This window comes from Herpailurus yagouaroundi, unplaced genomic scaffold (assembly GCF_014898765.1).
Source record: "Herpailurus yagouaroundi ecotype Mexico unplaced genomic scaffold, PumYag 195, whole genome shotgun sequence".
Lineage (NCBI taxonomy): Eukaryota > Metazoa > Chordata > Mammalia > Carnivora > Felidae > Herpailurus > Herpailurus yagouaroundi.
Genome location: NW_024412426.1, coordinates 10,709,817 through 10,728,718, shown reverse-complemented (window position 1 = coordinate 10,728,718; position 18,902 = coordinate 10,709,817). Strand labels below are relative to the sequence as shown.

Genomic DNA, 18,902 nt, shown 5'->3' with positions numbered 1-18,902 from the left:
ACAGTCCTAACAGCCTCTGCTCCAACCCTGACTTCAGTATGTTTTGGAACTTCACTACATATCCATCTCTACCACAGCCAAATTCCTAGGCCTTTCTCACGGTTGTTTATATCCGTTCAACCAGGGAGAGTTCTCACCAAGATTCCCAAGATCCAGGATGATTTGGTGGCATTCTGCTTTCCTACTGCTTTAAAATTCACGGACTCTACAATGTATCTGCTCAGAGTTATCGAAGTTCCAGAAATCATAAGGTGGTAACAGGTTTAAGGTAATTTTTGAGGGGTGCCTGGGTGACTCAGTCAATTAAGCATCCAACTCTTGATTTCGGCTCAGGTCACGATCTCACGGTTCATGAGTTCAAGCCCTGCATCGAGCCACACATCGGGCTCTGCGCTGACAGTGCAGGGCCTGCTTGGGATTCTCTCTCCCCCCGCAACCTCTCTGCCTCTTCCCTATTCACACTCTCTCTCTTAAAATAAATAAATAAACTTAAAAAAAAAGATAATCTTTGAGAAAAATAAAAACACTTTTTCCAACAATTACAATGAAAACCTTAGCTTTTTGCTAATTATTATGATACCTCAGCCATAACAGCACAGAGGTGGACCATGACATCCACCAAGAAGCAGAAGAGAAGACAGGTCTTTAAGACTAAGATTACCCAACTGTAAATCATATTAGAAACAGAGGCCAGCAGTTTTTCTCAGTGGTTCTTTTGAGAACCCAAGTACCTTGATTTCATTTTTTTTTAACAACTGTGCTGAGAATTAACACTCAGAATTATAGACTTCATATGAAGAATGATCAACAAAGGTGACTGGAAAAGGACCTACATACACATATGGCCTGGCCAGAACATTACACTATCGTTAATGATAATGCACAGACCACATGAATTCATAGCCAAGTTTTTCATTTCCTTGGGATCTGAGCCATGTAGAAGAAATTTAACTAAGAGCACTAGGGTAAAGTTCTACATTTAAGAAAAGTTTACAGGACCTTTAATGTCTACACATAGCTTTGCTTCTAAGGTTTCAGCCAGAAGACTGCCACTAGGCAATCAGCTGCACAGCATTCAATTTATCTACATTGGAAGGATGACTCAGAGCTATTGGGATTTGAATATGTGGCTCCAGTTAGTCTAGCTGTGTATTACTGACAGGGAGACCACTAAGCCATCTCCTTCCAGCCAGATGAGTTTCCATCTAAAGTCTGCAAATCCAGGGGGATGTGAAGCAGGGAGTAACACGATCTCAGCAAGCACTGTTTAGTGTGCAGTTAGTCAGGTAGGCCAAATCCAGAGTCAGCATCAGCAGAAACTGCCTTGCTCATATCACCTACTCCAAGAAGGGCTAAGAGTGGGCGGGTTCTTAAAGTCATGTGACTCATAAGGCCCACCAATTCATGCAGGTGAATGTAGTTTCTGAACACTTGCGGCATGCCAGTTGCCGTGTTAGGCATTAGGGATGTAACAGTGAAAAAACAAACCCAGTCCCTGCCTGCAAGAGGCTTTCAGACTGGCAGGGAGACAGTCTGAGTACCCAGCAGAGTCCACAGTGAGACCTGAAGGAGGAGTAGCACTTAGAAGGACAACAGTCAGGAAGACCACAACAGACGCCCTTATAGGAATGACTAATGTTAACAGTCATCAACTGGATGCCTCTTCTCAGCAACCCCACCTCCGCTAGACTTGCATCCCTACTCCACGTGTCTGCTCTAAGCTTGCACATGTAGCATGTACTTCATTCGTGTTCATTTGTTAGGCATACTTTGGCTTCATATTGTGCACAGAGCATGCCAAATACTAAAAACACATTTGCATAGTGCTTTCAAATATTTTCTCTTAGTGAATCTTCAAAACAATTCTATGATGTCAGTGGACTAAATACTCTTATTATCTCCAATTTACAGAAAAAGAGACCAAGGACAAGGATCATATCCTCTAATCGCCCAGTTCACAGCTTCCCCCTATGGTAATGCATGTTATACGATTTTATAATTGTCTACTTCTCTGCCTCCACCATGAGACTGTAATCTCTTTAAGATCAGAGACTGCCTTCAATGTGATGCCTAGTATATAATGAATGTTCAACTAACAGTTGTTCAATGACTAATTTATCTTCTCTGTGAAGTTTTCTCTGATCTACCCTATCCCCTACTCCTAAGTGGTAGGAATTTACAGTTTTACGGCTAAGTGATAAAAACACAGGTTTTAGAGTCTCACTAGGCAGGGTTCACATTCTAGCTCCACCACCTACCAGGTGTGTGATTTAAGAGGTATTATTTACCTCTCTGAGTCTTGGCTATCTGCAAAACAAGGATGATACAATCTACTGTAGATTTTTATCCACAGTAAATTTCTAGAAAGGCTGTGAAGATAGGATCTGGCCTATGTTCCCTTCTGATGATCCTTCACAACCTGTTATTTGTACCTTTACTTGACTGTTCTTGTTTAGTGCCAACATCCACCACCCAGAGGATGAATTCTTGAAAACAGGGTCTGTGTTGGTCACCTTCATATTCCTAGAGGCTGCTCCAATGTTTTACGAATATTGGACACTCAACAAATGTCTGGAGAAATAAAATAAACCAAGCTACACTTTTACCTGCCTGTAGTTCAGAAGTCAGCACTCACTTGGCGTTCAATAAATACTGCTGACAGACTGTGCAATTTAATCCAGATAAAGGATGTGGAATTGCAGGCTTGGTCTCTGTCATTCTAGAAGACGTTTTGCTGAGAAGGGGTACTCCAGGGCCTCTCACCCACCTATCTGCAGAGCAGCTCGAACAGATACACACTGGAGCACAAGTTTCACAATCTGGTTGTGTAACCGGGAAGCCAAGGACTGGACTTTCAGTTTTCTCAGCCCCAAGCTCCTTAGATTGGGCACAAAAAAAACCCCACAAAATTTCTGCCTTCTACTCCCTTCAGGCTTTCTCCTGGGACTGTAGGAATGTAAGGAGCCCTCAAGCCACTCCTGCCTTGAAGGGATTCCAGAGCTGGAGACAATGTGACCCAGCACCCCCACCTAGAGACCCACCTTCATTAGGAGTTCCCGGCTGGTCAAATGGTTATTATGGTCAGAGAAGATATCTGAAAGCTCTTCAAACATCAGCATTCGGTCCCTGTGAGAGGGGTTAAGAAAATATTCACAAATAAAGAGTCAGTGAAAGTCCCACACCTTGGGCCCTGCTGCCCTCAGTTACCTATGGCTCCAGAGGGATCACACTGATCTCAGGATCAGTGAGGGATGTGAGCGCAGATGAAGCCAATGGCTTTGTTCATGCAGGGTGTTTTTTTTTTTTTTTTAAGATAGACATGGTCACCTATGTGAAGAAACGGATTTTTCTAACCATGTACATTATAATCATAAAAAAGGATCGTTAAATTGGGGTATCAAGTTGTTCCACTGGGACATGTTCTTAAAAAAAAAAAAAAAAATCTCAGGCACCTGGGTGGCTCAGTCAGTTAAGTATCTGGCTCTTGATTTCAGCTCAGGTCATGATTTCAAGGTTGGTGAGCTCGAGCCCCGCACTGCACTCTGTGCTAACAGCACGGAGCCTGCTTGGGATTCTCTCCCTCCAATTCTCTCTCCTTTCAAAATAAATAAATAAACTTAAAAAACAATTTTTAAAAAAAATTTTATCTCAGAATACACACAGAGCCCCGCAGGACCTGAGAAATCATGTTGGCCAAGGTCAGGGACTTGTCCACGTTGCCAATGCTAAGTGTTGAGACTAAATTTCCTGAATCACACACAGCCTGGTGCTCTCATCTCAGAGCCATAACAGATGGAAGCAGAACAGGCTGTGGTCAGGGGAGTGGGTTCAAATCCCCGCTCTGCCACTCACTCCCCAAGTGATTGTGGGCAATTCGCTTAACTTGCTTAGGCTTCCACTTTCTTACCTATACAATGAAAATTCTAGGAATCCCTCTGAAAGACTGCTGTGAAGTCAGCAGGATCACATATGCAAAGTGTCTACTCTGCCTCTGCCAGTCTACTACATGTCCACGGGCCTCATGCTTTACTCTGCACCCCTCCAGGGTTAGTGAGTGGAGGGCTCTGAAGGCAAAGAATTAACGGGACAATATCCCTCTATACGTAGCATTTCATTATCATGAGAAAGCCACCATTAACTTATTTGTTTTACAATGAGTGTAATATCACTGTTATAATAAAGAAAACCAGTAAAGCTATTTACATTTTGGAAAAAATAATTAAGAACTTAATTACATGTGGGCCTGCATAAACAGAAATAAACACGTCTTTTCTATCCACTGAAAGTTATTAGCATAAAGGATTATAGGGAAAGTGATAACCAAATAAGGTATCTTAACCCTGTCCCTTGAATTTATCAATGAAAGACATGGAAAGCTGGTATGAAAGTGTCTTCTCTAGAAACTGTGACACTAAAACATGAACCAACCAAGAAACAAACCAGACACCCATCCAACCAAGCCAGAATGTGGCTTTGAGGTTTGTTTTGTGGTGAAATAGTTTACAAAGCCAACCGAAAGAATGAACCTTCTCATACGGTAACCAAGAGATTCAGCTCCAGCTCCACTAACTTTTTCATTTGTGTTTTAGCCTCAAATTTGCTGTGCAGGAACTTTTGGCTAAGTGACTTTCCACAGCATGCTATTTATCAACTACCACAGAAAGATAGGATCACCTTTCATTGCAATCACAGAAGACTGCAACCAGGCACAGGTGGTATTTTAGCACCTGACCGTCCCTTTGGTTTTGTTTTTGACACCACAGTAAGGGAACGGTGATGAGGGCAAGGAGAGGCCTCTGGGGCTATTGAACATGAGGACTCTGCATGCATCTGATTTTCCCATTGTATTTTACAAACGCCTGTCATCTAATGACTTTATAATGCCCATATCTTTCATAAGATTTATATGCAAAGGAAAACCAATTAACTAATCTTTCACCTACAGAGTCAGCTTGACTATTCGAAGTAATGAAGACGAGAAAGAACCAAGAAATAAGTGGTAATCAAAAACATTGCATTGGATTCTGAAAAGCCTATCTGCCAGGTTTTCTTCTGGTAGATAACAGTATTATAAACAGAGAAGGAGCTCTGGAGTCTCCAAGTGGCTGTGGCTTCTACGGCTCTGTAACACCAGGCATTACAACCACCCACTTCAATTTTTTCTGCTGGCTCATCAAAGATTTATTTCATAAGTAATTTGACTTCCCCCAAGTAGACTCTCCTCTGAGAATATGAGCCCATTGGTATGCACTCATTTTTCAGCAAAAATTTATGAAATTCTGGTTTACCTATCTGGGTTTCTTGCAAGTTTGGATAGTGTCAGTCCCTTAGGGCTTAATCAGCTCTGAGTGAACTCATGAAACCGAGTACCTAGACTTTCCACTCTTAAGCACCAAACCCACCAATTCCACAGGGGCAGGCCTGCCTGGGAAGCCAGCTGGCCCCTCTCTTGGCTGCAACCGACCATACTACATACAGTATAGACTGTAAACAGTTTACACATTCTTTCCTGATATGCTTGCCTTCTTGATTAGTTCAAACCTAGGTAGACCTGTTGAATGTAATTGGCCTCGTTTGTAGCCATGACATATTCCCCAGCTTCTAAAGCTGTGTGGATAGGGAACCGGAGCTGCCTCCTCCTTCACCTTTCCCTCCTTTGCAAAAAGTTCTCTGGTCTCCAGGGGAAGCTCTGGAAATAGGGGAATGAAGATGGCGAAACAATAAGGACATTGTCCCAAAGGTTACACCAAGAAATATGAAGAAAAACAATATAAAACATGGCCAGTTAAAAATGTTAGTCAGGTCCCTAGGCAGGAACATTTAGGGATTTTTAATATCACTAAGATAGCGTTTAACTCGGGGCGCCTGGGTGGCTCAGTCGGTTAAGCATCCGACTTCGGCTCAGGTCATGATCTCGCAGTCCGTGAGTTCGAGCCCCGCGTCGGGCTCTGTGCTGACAGCTCAGAGCCTGGAGCCTGTTTCAGATTCTGTGTCTCCCTCTCTCTCTGACCCTCCCCCGTTCATGCTGTCTCTCTCTGTCTCACAAATAAATAAACGTTAAGAAAAATTAAAAACAAAAAACAAAAAAGATAGCGTTTAACATGCTGAAACAGAAGTTAAGTATAAGTAGACTCTTGCTAAACAGCAAGAGCTAGCGTCCTATCTACACACATGCTCCCTCACATCTTGGAACAACTTAGGGCTTTGGAGCGTGGCTGAGAAATAACCAGAAGGAACGGCCGCACTGCTGTAACTTCATCACTCCACACCCTTCCCCCTCAGACTCTAGATGACAAGCACATCCTTCAAATCATCCCAAAGCCAATACTCTTGATGTTGGTGCACTTCGCAGATGAGTCTGACTTCTCTGCCTAAAAACTCATTAATGATTATGTGTCAAGTGCACCCTGCCTGGGACATACAGAGGCTTTCAAATACGTTTCTCTAGTTACAGAATATGGGCTTTGAAGGCAAGGACCCATACCATTTATACAGTGACTAAGTCACCCCAGCCAAAGAAAGCAGAGTGGACACTTGGGAACTTACTTTGGGACGACGGCCCAGGTCTTTTTTAACCTATAGATGGAATTGGACTGCAGTGCCGAAATGATGGCCCTCAAGGAAGAAAAATTCTTCAGGATTCTACATTCCTGTATGGAGGGTGATTAAAACATAAAAGGCATTTTAAATATCAATAATACTGCGAGTTGGTGGTTTCCTGTTTTAGAGGTATCACAGCTGCTATGAATTCTTACCACTAAATAGGCAGCTGTATAAATACTCAACATCAAAAAGCAGCTCCTTACTCCCACCCCAGTCACCGAAACACTTTATAGGTTTTGGCACTGTATGCTTGTTTTTCTCCCTTTAATATATTTTTTGCGTTGTTGTTATAGTTTTATGGTTTCCAGCTTTCCTCGTAAAAACACGAACGGAGGTGAGTCTGCAAGGCTATGCTCGGAAAGCAAACTTTCTTCTGCTGAAAGAACACGGATGCCCTAAAAACACATATGAAAGGTCACTATATCCTTTAGACCCACAGTGTGAGCCGGGCAGCGGCCACCGGGAGGTCAGATGGTATCGAACATCTCATGACCAACCCTTGCCCAGAGAGGTGTATATAACTTGGCAATAAACATTCACCACAAGTTGAACTTTGGCTTTCATGCTCTTAGCCAAGAGGGAATATTTTTATACACACGCATTTCGTTTCAAATTGGCTTGTGCCACAGTCATAAACATTCAGAAACACCTTGGTACTTCGCTGTTTCCAAAATAAGCCGGAGCTTTTAAAATGAAATCCATTTTGGCAGCATTTTAGAACAAAATCAAGGAGGACAGGAAATAGTCTGGATGTCGTTTTCTGGGTAAAGAGAAAGGCTCTCTGATCCTGAAACTTAAGCTACCGCACCGAGTGGATAGCCTCGGCAGCCAGTGACCCTGGAGTCAAAGTCCTGCCGCATGAATGGCGGGGACAGCAAAACAGTGAGGGAGGGAGAGAGTCCCATTCTTGGCGCCATGGGGAGAGTGGATTATGTCTTATGTCAAAGGAGATGTTTCATATGCAGGCATTTGGGAGTGTAGTCTATCCACTGTTTACAATTGAGTACACCGTGTGGGCACGGGGTTGGCTTTGTGCAGAACATCTGAAGCAAGAAATTCCAAAATGGTTGGGCAGAACTGCACATTGCTTAGAAGGTCAATTCATGAAGTAATGCTAATCCCGAATAGGAAGGAAAAACAGCATTCTCTAACTTAGCTTGTCAAAATCCGGCTACTTAAAACCATGCCCAACAAACAAACCTCCAAACATTATTTCCTTAGAGTATAGGCCAAAGTATTTTACAAAAGTCATGCCCACTCTTTTTAAATGTCTCAATGCCTTCCCCTTATTTGAAAAGAAAGAAAGAGAAAGAGAAAGAGAGAGAGAGAGAGAGCACTCTGAATTACAGTCAGTCTGGAAACCCAAACCCATGAGAGCATGGTTCAACAAAGGTTCAGAATCCAAAAGTCATGCTCCAAAAATCAAGAAACTTGCAATAAATAAAGGAACTCAGGCACAGATATTTCATGCAAATTGTAATAAACATATGGAACACATTATTCAGAAAGAGGCTTAAGCTAAGGGTTTTAAAGGAGTACAAAAGACATTTGGCCCCGTTTCTAGAAAGGGAGGTATCTTCCAGGAGACGTGGTGCAAAAGTAAAAAGAAAACACAGCAGCAAGGCCAGCCCAAGAAAATATAATCACATCAGGTCACAAATATTTTCTGTGTGTAAAATTATTATCGTTTTTTCAAATATCCTCTCAATAGAAACTGAGTATGATTAATGCAAGAAAAGTAAAATAAATCTTGGCAGGAAACCACCTATGAGTTTCATTATTTTATTAAATTACTCCACACAATTTCAAGGGACACAATGTGCTCAATATTAGGAAACTACACCACCAAGAACAAAGACCCCTGGCTTTTAAATATGTGCTATGGGATTTGGAATATACCTCAAATTGTTCAACTTGCATTTCTTATTAACACATATGTGCACAATTTGTATTTAATTTGGACCAAAAGTCATTGTTTGAGCCACACTGTCATACACACAGATGCTGTATTCTTGCTATAGACTTTCTAAGTAGTGGAATGGATTAAAAGATACGGCATTTATGGCCAAAACAAAAATATTTTCTTCTCATTCTGAGAAGGCAGAAATTCCATGCTTTATTCCACTCAATCAGAAATTCTTTTTATAACTCTTGAGAAATTAGCTCAATTCAGAATAGGAGAAATCTAAGTTGTAAGACACTGTTCTCTTACTTTTTTCATATACGAAAAAGTCTGTGGTAACCGAGCACCTAAAAATTCAAAATAAGGCAAATCCTCTAGCACAATTATGGCCCTGCTCTTTGATCAAAGACAACAAAGAGAATGTAAAATACAAAGAGAGAGACAGAGAGAGAGAGTGTGGGTGTGAAAATGTAATAAACATTATGCCCTAAACAGGAGGGCTTAATGAAAAAAGTATATTAGGATAGAAAGCAAAATGGGTTTTGGTTGAGGGTTGACTCACATAACCCAGAACATGGACTAATCAGATATTTACATAATAATTATTTTTCAAAGTTGTTGTTAATTACATAGCTTTTGCTGATGTAATTTCTTCTGTCTAGGAAAAAAAAAAATCTAACTCAATCTTCAAATACCAAAAATTCTATCTAGTATTAAAGCTAAGTCCAAAAGTCATCCTATCCATGAAGCCCTCCTCAATCCCCCCAGAAGTGGTTTCTCCCTCCACCACTGCAGCTTATCTCGGAGAGCCCCGCTCCTCTTCTGCCTCAGCTGAGATCATCCCAGCATATCTCAGAGTATCTTGGCTTCCTTGTGTGACTACAGGCTCCTGTAAGATTACATTAATTGTGCCTATCCTCACAATGTCCCCAAATTACATAATATTGTAGCTTATGTGCATTTAGGAGCGCGTGAAATGTCTGGTGACCAACTGACTGAATACTGTTCACGTTTCCACAGTCATGAAGATAATGATAAGCGAAAGTCATGCAGTATGTAAGCAGCTGACCCAGAGCCCAGACTGACACTCAGCAGAATGTAATTCGGACCTAGGAATAAACTCTGCCCTTCTACCTTCAGATAGAAGGTCCTCAGAAAAGCCCCAGATTAATGTGAAATCTGGGCACCTCAGTCCTTCAGGAAAGAGATTCAGGATTCTGAGAAGGTACTGGCTCTTCAAGTCTGCAGAAGACATAATGCTTCCGGGTGCTGGAAGGGTGCCTAGGTAGGTGATCATTCTGCGGTGAAGAGTAGTCAGTTTGGCACTTAGACCATCAAGTTGTATTTACTGAACACGGGGCAGAACTGACACTCAGTTGGTGACTATAAGGGAAAAAGCAGGCATATGTCACCCTGGAGATGCAGCAGTGTGCAGGCCCATGAGCTGAAAGAAGTGAGCAAGGGACCGATTTTCTTTAAAGAGGAAAAATAGGAGCACCTGGGTGGCTTAGTGGGTTAAGTGTCCGGCTCAGGTCATGATCTCACGGTTCGTGGGTTTGAGCCCCGCATAGGAGCCTGCTTCAGACTCTGCGTCTCCTCTCTCTCTGCCCCTCCCCCCCTCGCACGCTGCCTCTCAAACATAAATAAATATTTTTAAAATTTTTAAAAAATAAAGAGGCAAAATAAGCTCCTATTTAAGAAAGACCATTTTTTCTTACTTTGGAAGAAGAATAACAGCAACAAAAACCCAGGGGGTCCTCACATATGTTGTCTGATTGCCTTTCAGCCAAATGGATAGACCCATTTAAACGGAGAGAAGGAATCGTCTCCAGTATCTACTAAATACAAAGAATATTTTTAAAAAGATAATTACATGAGCAATGTTAATCCACTTCTCGATGACTTTGGCTCTCTGTTGAGTTTTGAGTTCTCTGCCCCCCAGGATGGTGCTGACAACACATTTGGTGAGGGTGTTAAACTGAGAGATGGTAGCACGGATGGTAGGAGCCAAATGTTTGTTTTCCTTCTTATCCCTCTGAGACCAAATGCAGCCCAGGCAGTGGTGAGGCACTACTTTCTTGAATAGTTGCTGGAACAGAAGAGAAGCTGAGTTTAAGGACAACACAGACATTTCATATGGGAAAGCACATAGTCTGGGTCATCTGTGAATTGGTATTTTGTAAACGGACAAATAACCCTTTTCTACTTGACTTGCCTCGTGGTGTCTACTTCAATGGACAAAAGTAAATAATTAATATGTTAACTGGTCAGAAAAGCCCACATGTTCTTTCTCAATCTGCTCGACTGAACAGAACACAACGGCCAAAAGAAAATTCAAGTGACCGACAACATTTTGACTTTCCTATCTTGAAGGATAGGTAAAAATCTATACTACTAATCAAAAAAAAGTGGTTGAGGTGGTTTTGACCTCAGAATCATACACACGGTACGTTCTAGGTGCTCACGATCGTGAATTGTGTATAATGCATAGGGATGCCCAGTGACCACCTGACAAGTGTTCCAAAGTACAGTGCATGTGATGCTGTCATCAATGCCACTATTTCACATGATGTTTTAAATAAAGAAAATAAACATATAAAAGGAAAAACTATCCAACATCACATAGTAAAATAAAGACAGAGGAACATAAAGCCTGGTTTCCAGGACTTTGCCTAAAAGTCATAGCCAATGAAGTTTCCGGTCTTTCTTTTACGCTATCAACCGTGGAACAAAAACAAAGCCAAATTAGTCAACTAAACGGGATTCTCATCTGTATGGCAATTCAAGGCAAGACACGTAAGGGTTTATATAAAAGAGAGAACACAGGGATTTACTTTACGTAGACTATCTGATTTGCTTCTGATACTTTATTTGCATGCTCACCAGATGGAAACTCTGTCACTTTATTTGCTGCTTTCTTCAAAGTAGTAAGTGTACGAGAGTTTAAACCGTCACGATAATTTATAATAGTCTATTTACCAGCTGACACTGAGCTAGGACATGTGACTGATGAGATCAAATATGCACGGCTAACAAACTTCGGGAAAGTACAGGAGACACACATGGAAATGAACTGCCAGATACAGTCACATTTGGATTCAGCGAACTTATTTTATCCTAATTTATACTTTGACCGCTTCACAATCCTCCAAATAAACAGTTCAGATCTTGAAATATTTATGAGTCTAGAGGGAGAGAATACCCACGGAACAGGACAGATTTTGTTTCCTGAGAGTTAGAATTCTTACTTCCATGTATCGAGTGCCAAGTAAAAAGCACCTTCACCCAGCTTTGCAAGAAGAGCTTAAGCCTGAATTATTCAGATGATTGATTCAAGTCCCATCTTCACTCCGCATTTACAGGCATAGCCTCTCCTGGGGATTCGAAAAGACTTAAATCAAATTACCCCACTGCCCTCCCCAGCCCACCAGTACTGTCACTCCCCACATTTTAAGTAGCAGCACATCGGAAGCACAAAGAGAAGACCTACGGCGTCCATGTAGGTCAGCTGCTCTGCCACAAGGTCTTCTGGGAAGCACGTGAATTCTGCGGGCCCTCCACCTTCCGGTTCCTCTTCCTCTTCCAGGCTGAAGAAGATGGTGTTGGGAAACCCATCTGTTCACAGGTGGAAAAAAAAAGTCAGTCACCTGGTGCCACTGTTTATGACCTTGTTAGTAGAGTCAAACTGAACTTCTTTCATTAAGAAAGAAGAGGGCTAATCCTTCGGAAAACCCACAGGGAGAAAATAGTAAGCACAATTAATCTGAGTAAAATGGAGGTCTTCTTAATCTGTTCTTAGATTCTTTATTAAGTTCAGAGGCCTCATGTTACCCTTGGTAAACCACTGATAGCTAGGCCAGGGACACAGCCAGGTCGAGCAAAGTCTAGAGAAGCAAAGTTGGGCTACATTCTGGGGGTTTCCCTCATCTTGGCTCCCTCATACCCTCTGCTCAGCTTAAGGACCAATCAAACTGCTTCTTAAGCCCCAACTATGCAATTCTTAATCACTGGCCATTTATAACCAGAAGCCTGCAAGGAGTGGGCATGAAAGCAGGCCAGGCATCAGGTAGGAGAATGGGACATATGGTGTCAGAAATGCTGATGAAATCCTCAGAATTCTAAGAAAGTCCTTAGAATTCTCAAGATGTTTGGAGCAACTTTCAGCTTCCACCTAAAGTTATGTATGAAGCAGAAGAACCTGAAACTAAATTCACCTGAGCTTTATTTTGGATAAGATTATCAATTAGTAAATTACACAGAGCATAGACTGAAGAAGTGAGGGGGTGTGGAAATCACTATAATAACTACATGGATCCCAAATCAGAAGCTGAAGGACTCAGCCCATGGGCTCAGAACTCCAGACTCCATTTTGTTTTTTTTTGTTTTTGTTTTTTTTTTTTTTCAACGTTTATTTATTTTTGGGACAGAGAGAGACAGAGCATGAATGGGGGAGGGGCAGAGAGAGAGGGACACAGAATCGGAAACAGGCTCCAGGCTCTGAGCCATCAGCCCAGCGCCTGACGCGGGGCTCGAACTCCCGGACCGCGAGATCGTGACCTGGCTGAAGTCGGACGCTCAACCGACTGCGCCACCCAGGCGCCCCCAGACTCCATTTTGAAAGAGTGTGGAATTGGATGAAGTTTCATGTGAACCCCAGCCCCCACTCCCCAGAACCTGTCCTAGGTTGTTTTCCAACCTCATCCCCCACACCTCCACCCCTTCACACTCCTTGCTCTCCTGTTAAATCTGTTCTCAACAAAACAAAAACAAAAACTAAAAAAGCTAGTTGCATTCAGTTCTATGTTAGCAGAAATTTAAATCAGTGCGTTACTACTCCCCCAGAATGTTTACATTTTAAGCTTTTTCTCTTTTCCTTTGTAGAATAAGACTTTTACGCATCTCGGATCAAGTTGAGATGGCCTTTCCTTAGTTTTCCAGGGGATAGGGGTGCTGAGAGTGGACCCCACATCACTCCCCCTGTCACAGTACCACGAGTACTTGAGTACTTGATGACTCTGCTGAGAGGTACGTGATTTAAGGATGGACTCCTCCCCCTGGAGCTGAAAGGATTCATGTGAACGGGGCTGGGTTAGAAGTAGGAGGGGATCCATGCCTGCCTCCAAAGCTGGAACACAAACAGGCATGAGCTTTAAAAAAAAAAAAAAAAAAACAAAACCTAAAACCCTATGATTTCACCACTCTGCCTCCACAAAACTCTGGTACTCTCCAATTCAGCAAAGGAATAAAACAATTGAAATCGCAAAGGTTCAGAATGGGCCTCTCATCCCTTTTGCTAGCTACTCTATAAATCTATCCCAATCACTCTGCCGTGCAGAGGCTGACCCACACCAGCCCAAGAGGATGTGTGATAAGGTCAGACCCCCTCATTCATTCAACAAACACTCACGGCAACCTCTATGTGCCTTGGATGTTGCTGTGTGAGAAGATTACGTAGTCCTTTCTCTCTGGGGCCTAGGCCATGCCTTCACTGTTTCCGCTTTTGACTCTCTTCCAGAGGTAAGTAAGTAAAAACTTGAAGCAAAATTTTACTTTTAAAAAACAATGTAGGAAAACTTTTGCTTTTGCCAGCATGAAATTGGGCAAAATAAGCCCATGAGAACCAAGCTCCTAAAACTCCTTTTCCGTGATGACTACTGTGCTTAATAAACAGAGAGTTTGGAGCTTTCTTGATTAAAATTTTCCAAACTCCAAAAAAATTCATTTTCGAGCATTGCATAAAAGCCTTTCCAAAGTCAGGCAGTCTCCCTCTCCCCTGCCTCAGCCTGCCAAATGAGTTCTGCCTTCCAGTCCTGGGTCGGAAACAATGAACGACTGGTCCCACCGGTTCCCCAATTAGGCCCGGAGCCAGGGGCAGCCCCAGTGGGGAGAGAGCTGGGCTCTAACATAGCATTTTCCACTCTGGCTCAAAGACAGGCGGGGAGGCCTGAAGGGAGTTCAGGTCCGGCAGCTGGAGGAGTGCCCCTGGTATTCAAACATTCCCGGCAGATGAAGTCATCTTAGATACGGGTACTTGGCAGTCAGCTTCTAATGATGCGATTGTACCGCCCCCCTGCCGGCACCCACCGCTCTGATCCCCCTACATAAAACATTCAACAGGTACCGTTTGGAATTTAAGGTTATTTTCTTTGGCACTCAGGCAGCTTCCCTTATCGGTGATGAGGAACCGTTTCCTTTCCCTCACTGAGGAAATCGGGCGTCACTTCAGGGAAATGCCTGTCAAAAGCTCCAAGTGGGTCAGCCGCCATGGCAACCATCACCCGGCAGGCCAGTGGGGGGATAAATCGTCACACTGAAAGCCTGTCCTAACCTCTTTCTGACTTTCTTCAAAGCCTGATATTTCCAAGCTGCCCACGACCTGCAGCGGTGGCCCTTCCTTTGTCCTTGAAAACAGGCAGTCAATTCCTCCAATAGGAAAAAACAGCCACAGAAACTTCCTTTGATGAGGCCATCCGAGAAGCTCAATGACAGTGACATTTTCTAGCTGACAGAGAAACACTTTTTCAGGGCTTTTCGAACTTTTGTGAGGGCTGGAGCACAACTGCATTTAAATCCCCGCCCTCTGAATAGTGGTGGTTGTGATGGGTTTCCTCCATTAGATAGAAAGAGGAGCCACGAGGCAGATCATAAAAAGCAAATTCAAGTTCAGCATGGGACATGTTGACAAGAGAAGGTAAAGGACCATCAAGAGGACCATCCTCTTTATGGTATTAGAAGAAACCTGAGGAAATGCACTTCTCAGGGCCAGTTTCTTTATCTATAATGAGCACGCCACACCAGGTGGTCTTAAAAATCTCCTTCTTGGCTCTAAAACTCTTAGGCTCTGTAATTAGCACTGAGATAAACTTTAGAATTTTTACCCACCACCAATCCCCCCAGCAGCTTGTCTCTGTGAGACCAACCAAGGTCATTCATCAAGTACAGGGAGAACGTTTTGTCAACAAGGGGACTACAGAACCAGAATCTAACTTGTTCCCTGGAATCAAGTCAGTACTCACTGTCAGTTTCCACTTCTTGCTTGTGAAACTGCTCCAGAAGATTTTGCGCTCTTCTCTCCGGATCGGAGCCTGGCATCATCCGTTTGAGATAATCCAGCAGTTTCTGTAAGCAAGGGAAGTGAGGGGGTTCTCGGAAGTCCTCTGCACACTGGTCAAGCCAGGCCCTCAGGATCGAGGCGATTGCACTGAGAAAGAGAAATGGAGAGTCACTGTACCCAACTGGATGTGGGGACTCAAAACGAGACCTGGATACCATGGCCTCACCCAGAGATACCTCACAAAACCAGGGGTCAACAGAGAATTCACCCAAAAGTTCCTGTCAATGTCAATGAAGTTAAAGCACTTGAAGACAAGCTGACAATTATTATTATTTTATCTTATTTATCTTATTATTTTATAATAAATATTATTTATCTTATTATTTTAAGTGGTGGTTGTAGAGCTGGGGAAAGACTGATTAAGTTCCAAAAAAAGATAGGACCAAAAACTTTGGAAAAACTCATATGGGGGGGGGGGGTGCGGGAAGACACGCAGAAGGAGATTTAGTGAGTCCTGAAGCAACTTCAAAGCAATCTGTGCACAAGGAGATTATGTGTTTCCAGTTCTGGATTCACTCACATCAGAAACCACAAAATCAACTGTACTAACATTTTAGGAAATAACTGACAGTAGGCCTGAAATCCGTCTAATGACAGGAAGTGCCTAGGTTTGGAAAAGATAACAGCATTAATTTAATTTTACAAAGATTACCAGGGTTTCAGCATAAGTACCCCAAAAATGTGCCCCCCAATTATCCTTTTGCTTTTCAAATTATAAGAGAAGAATATGTAGGAGAAAGAGTACCTAACAGAGAGGTAGGTCTTTGAAAGGTAAGGGACAAAACCTTGAGAAGCAAAGCCACTGTGAAGGCGATTTCCTCTGATGGCTCAGCAGAGAATATCTTAGGCAAGACAAGGGTCAGGGCACAAAAAGAGACAGGGCCGTGACGTGTGCACACCCCCTCCCCCACCCCCACCATGGTATTAAGAACACGCGTGTGCTGTCTTAGGTTAGGGACAGCCCCACATCCACTGGAAAAGACAAACAGCTGACTGGCGAAAAGGATAAAAAGTTTTGAGTGCTATCATTTTGCGCTTCATGTTCAAAGAGGACGTGCTGGGCTGGATGCACTCATGATGGCTGGAGATGACAGGGGCTATAAATTAATCAATCCATGTTTTAGTGACAGTGATGTGATACTTCATTTTAGCTAACGACACAACTGACCAAAATTCTTCAGCTGATTAAAAAAAAAAAAAAAAGGCTTAGCGCCTCTTTAAATTATCATCTAAGTATCCTTCAAACAAATTGTTCACTTAGTTAACAACCTGTAAAGAGACTACAAGGATGGTAGTGAACCTGCAGGCTGGGCTTTGACAGGTGTGCCTAAATTCCACACATCCCAAATTCCTACCATGAAGCCGGACTACAATACAGGCATACGTACAACCAAAGCCAATTCAATGCTTACCCTTTGGAGGTGAAGTGCAAACAGAAGAAAAATAAATTTACTAATTGGTTTCACTGCTGTGTATATCATTGCTTTACTAACAAGGACACGAGGGCCTTTGGAACTATAATATTCACATGCGTATGTTGGAAATAGGTAACATAAAACCACAGAAATAATTAAAATATTCTCTAAATCTTTAGTCCAGATTAAATAAAAAGCCAAACAAAAGTTTCACTCCCTCCCAAAAGATTCGAGGAAATTAATATGGGACCTGGGATTTAATGAAAACATAAGCAAAATGAAATTAATGGAGTCTCCTCAGTGGGCCTTCAATCCTCAGTTTACCTGCAAAATCACGTGTTATGTATGAATGCTTATGTCCCCCCATTCATATGTTGAAACACTCACGCCCCCGAAAATTGATGGACTTCTACTTTTTAAGAGCCCACACATTGCATTATTTCTCCTTTCTTCACACACACACACACACACACACACACACACACACACACACACAAAACCATATGATGAACTGAAGAAGAAAATGATGAAGTAGCATTCTAACACTTCCTTTTTATAAGGAACAAGATGTTTTCTATGAATAATTTCTCTTCTTCCCTGACAAGCGCTGAGCCCAGAACTGGGGTAGGCACACTGGTGGGGGAACAGGCTGGAACATAGGACAACCTGACATTTGCTTTCATCAGGTTGAGTCCTACATATAGTTTTGTAATTCTCAAAAGAAGCATAAATTGATCTGATTAATATAACTACTCATTTAATATTTAATATTTCGGTGAGAGAATACTCTTCCAATGACACTGATAGAAAAAACAGACATGGAGGGACAAGAATTCACATCAACCAATAAAAATGAAAAAGAACACCCACCCAACAACGAGACCAGCAACACAATGACCCTAGTGACTCCTCAGTTGCATAACTTAAAAGAAAAGCCAGGCAGAAATCCAGAATCACAGGAAAAAGACACATAGTAAAAGATATTAACTTTTACTCCTTGGCCTCCCATAAATATTAGTTTTCAAGTTACAAAACTGATTATTTATTGCAAAAAAGTAAATATTACAAATGTATACAGACGAAAACAGCAAAATATCACTTCCCTTCCGTTTTCCATTTCTGTGACCCATTCCACAATCCCATTTCCATGACCACCTATTAACAGTCTGGAGTATATCCTTCCAGTCTTTTCAGTGGATATGTATATATACTTAAATAGATATACTGTGCATAGATCAGCCAACATGGATTTTTGTTCCCACTGAATGGTATGAAACAGACACCACTCCATTCACTGCCTCCAGATCTACCTTACTGTTTCCCACTGTGTGGACACACGATAATTAATAGAAGGATTCTTCTACTAGTATACAAATGTTTATGTTATTTTCGTGTTCTCACAACTACAAACAATTACAAAAGGTGTATCCTTGTTCGCATCTCCGTGTACTTCTGCATCTCTACAGGACACATCATTTAGCGCTTACTTCCACGGAAAGTGCAGCCTCGGAAGGTCTGCAGGAGTCCTGAAAAGGGACCTGAATCCAGATTGGACTCGCCTTTAGGTGCACATTTTGTCCTCCTCAGTCTGACGTTTTTAACTAGCTCTGCCGAGCTATTCGTTCCACCCTTTGTGACAGTGCCCTTCCCACAGCTTAGCCTAAGAGGACTGTGGAAGTTACTACAAACCCAGACCCTGACTTGGCTAGAAAAAGCATTTTCACAGAAAAGAGGAGTGTAGGGGGAAGGAGGAAGAAGGAAGAGAAGAAGGGAAAGATACACACAAACAGCACAATACAACACGGGGTCTGCCGTCAGGCCAATTATCAGCATGCCAGAAAGGGAGGTTTTCTGGAAAGTCCTGGAC

At 42.4% G+C, this 18,902-nt stretch overlaps 1 protein-coding gene across 4 annotated transcripts in view; it reads right to left on the bottom strand.

Annotated features, from left to right (window-relative positions):
- The window catches only part of RGL1 (ral guanine nucleotide dissociation stimulator like 1), a 258,991-nt gene that overhangs the window by 31,947 nt on the left and 208,142 nt on the right, over nucleotides 1-18,902 (bottom strand). For all 4 annotated transcript variants that reach the window (XM_040446563.1, XM_040446566.1, XM_040446564.1 and 1 more), the window contains 5 exons: nucleotides 15,523-15,707; nucleotides 11,997-12,121; nucleotides 10,380-10,595; nucleotides 6,547-6,650; nucleotides 3,042-3,126 (listed from right to left, as the gene is read on the bottom strand). In XM_040446563.1, the coding sequence (XP_040302497.1) occupies nucleotides 3,042-3,126; nucleotides 6,547-6,650; nucleotides 10,380-10,595; nucleotides 11,997-12,121; nucleotides 15,523-15,707 (715 nt within the window). The remainder of the gene's footprint in view (nucleotides 1-3,041; nucleotides 3,127-6,546; nucleotides 6,651-10,379; nucleotides 10,596-11,996; nucleotides 12,122-15,522; nucleotides 15,708-18,902) is intronic.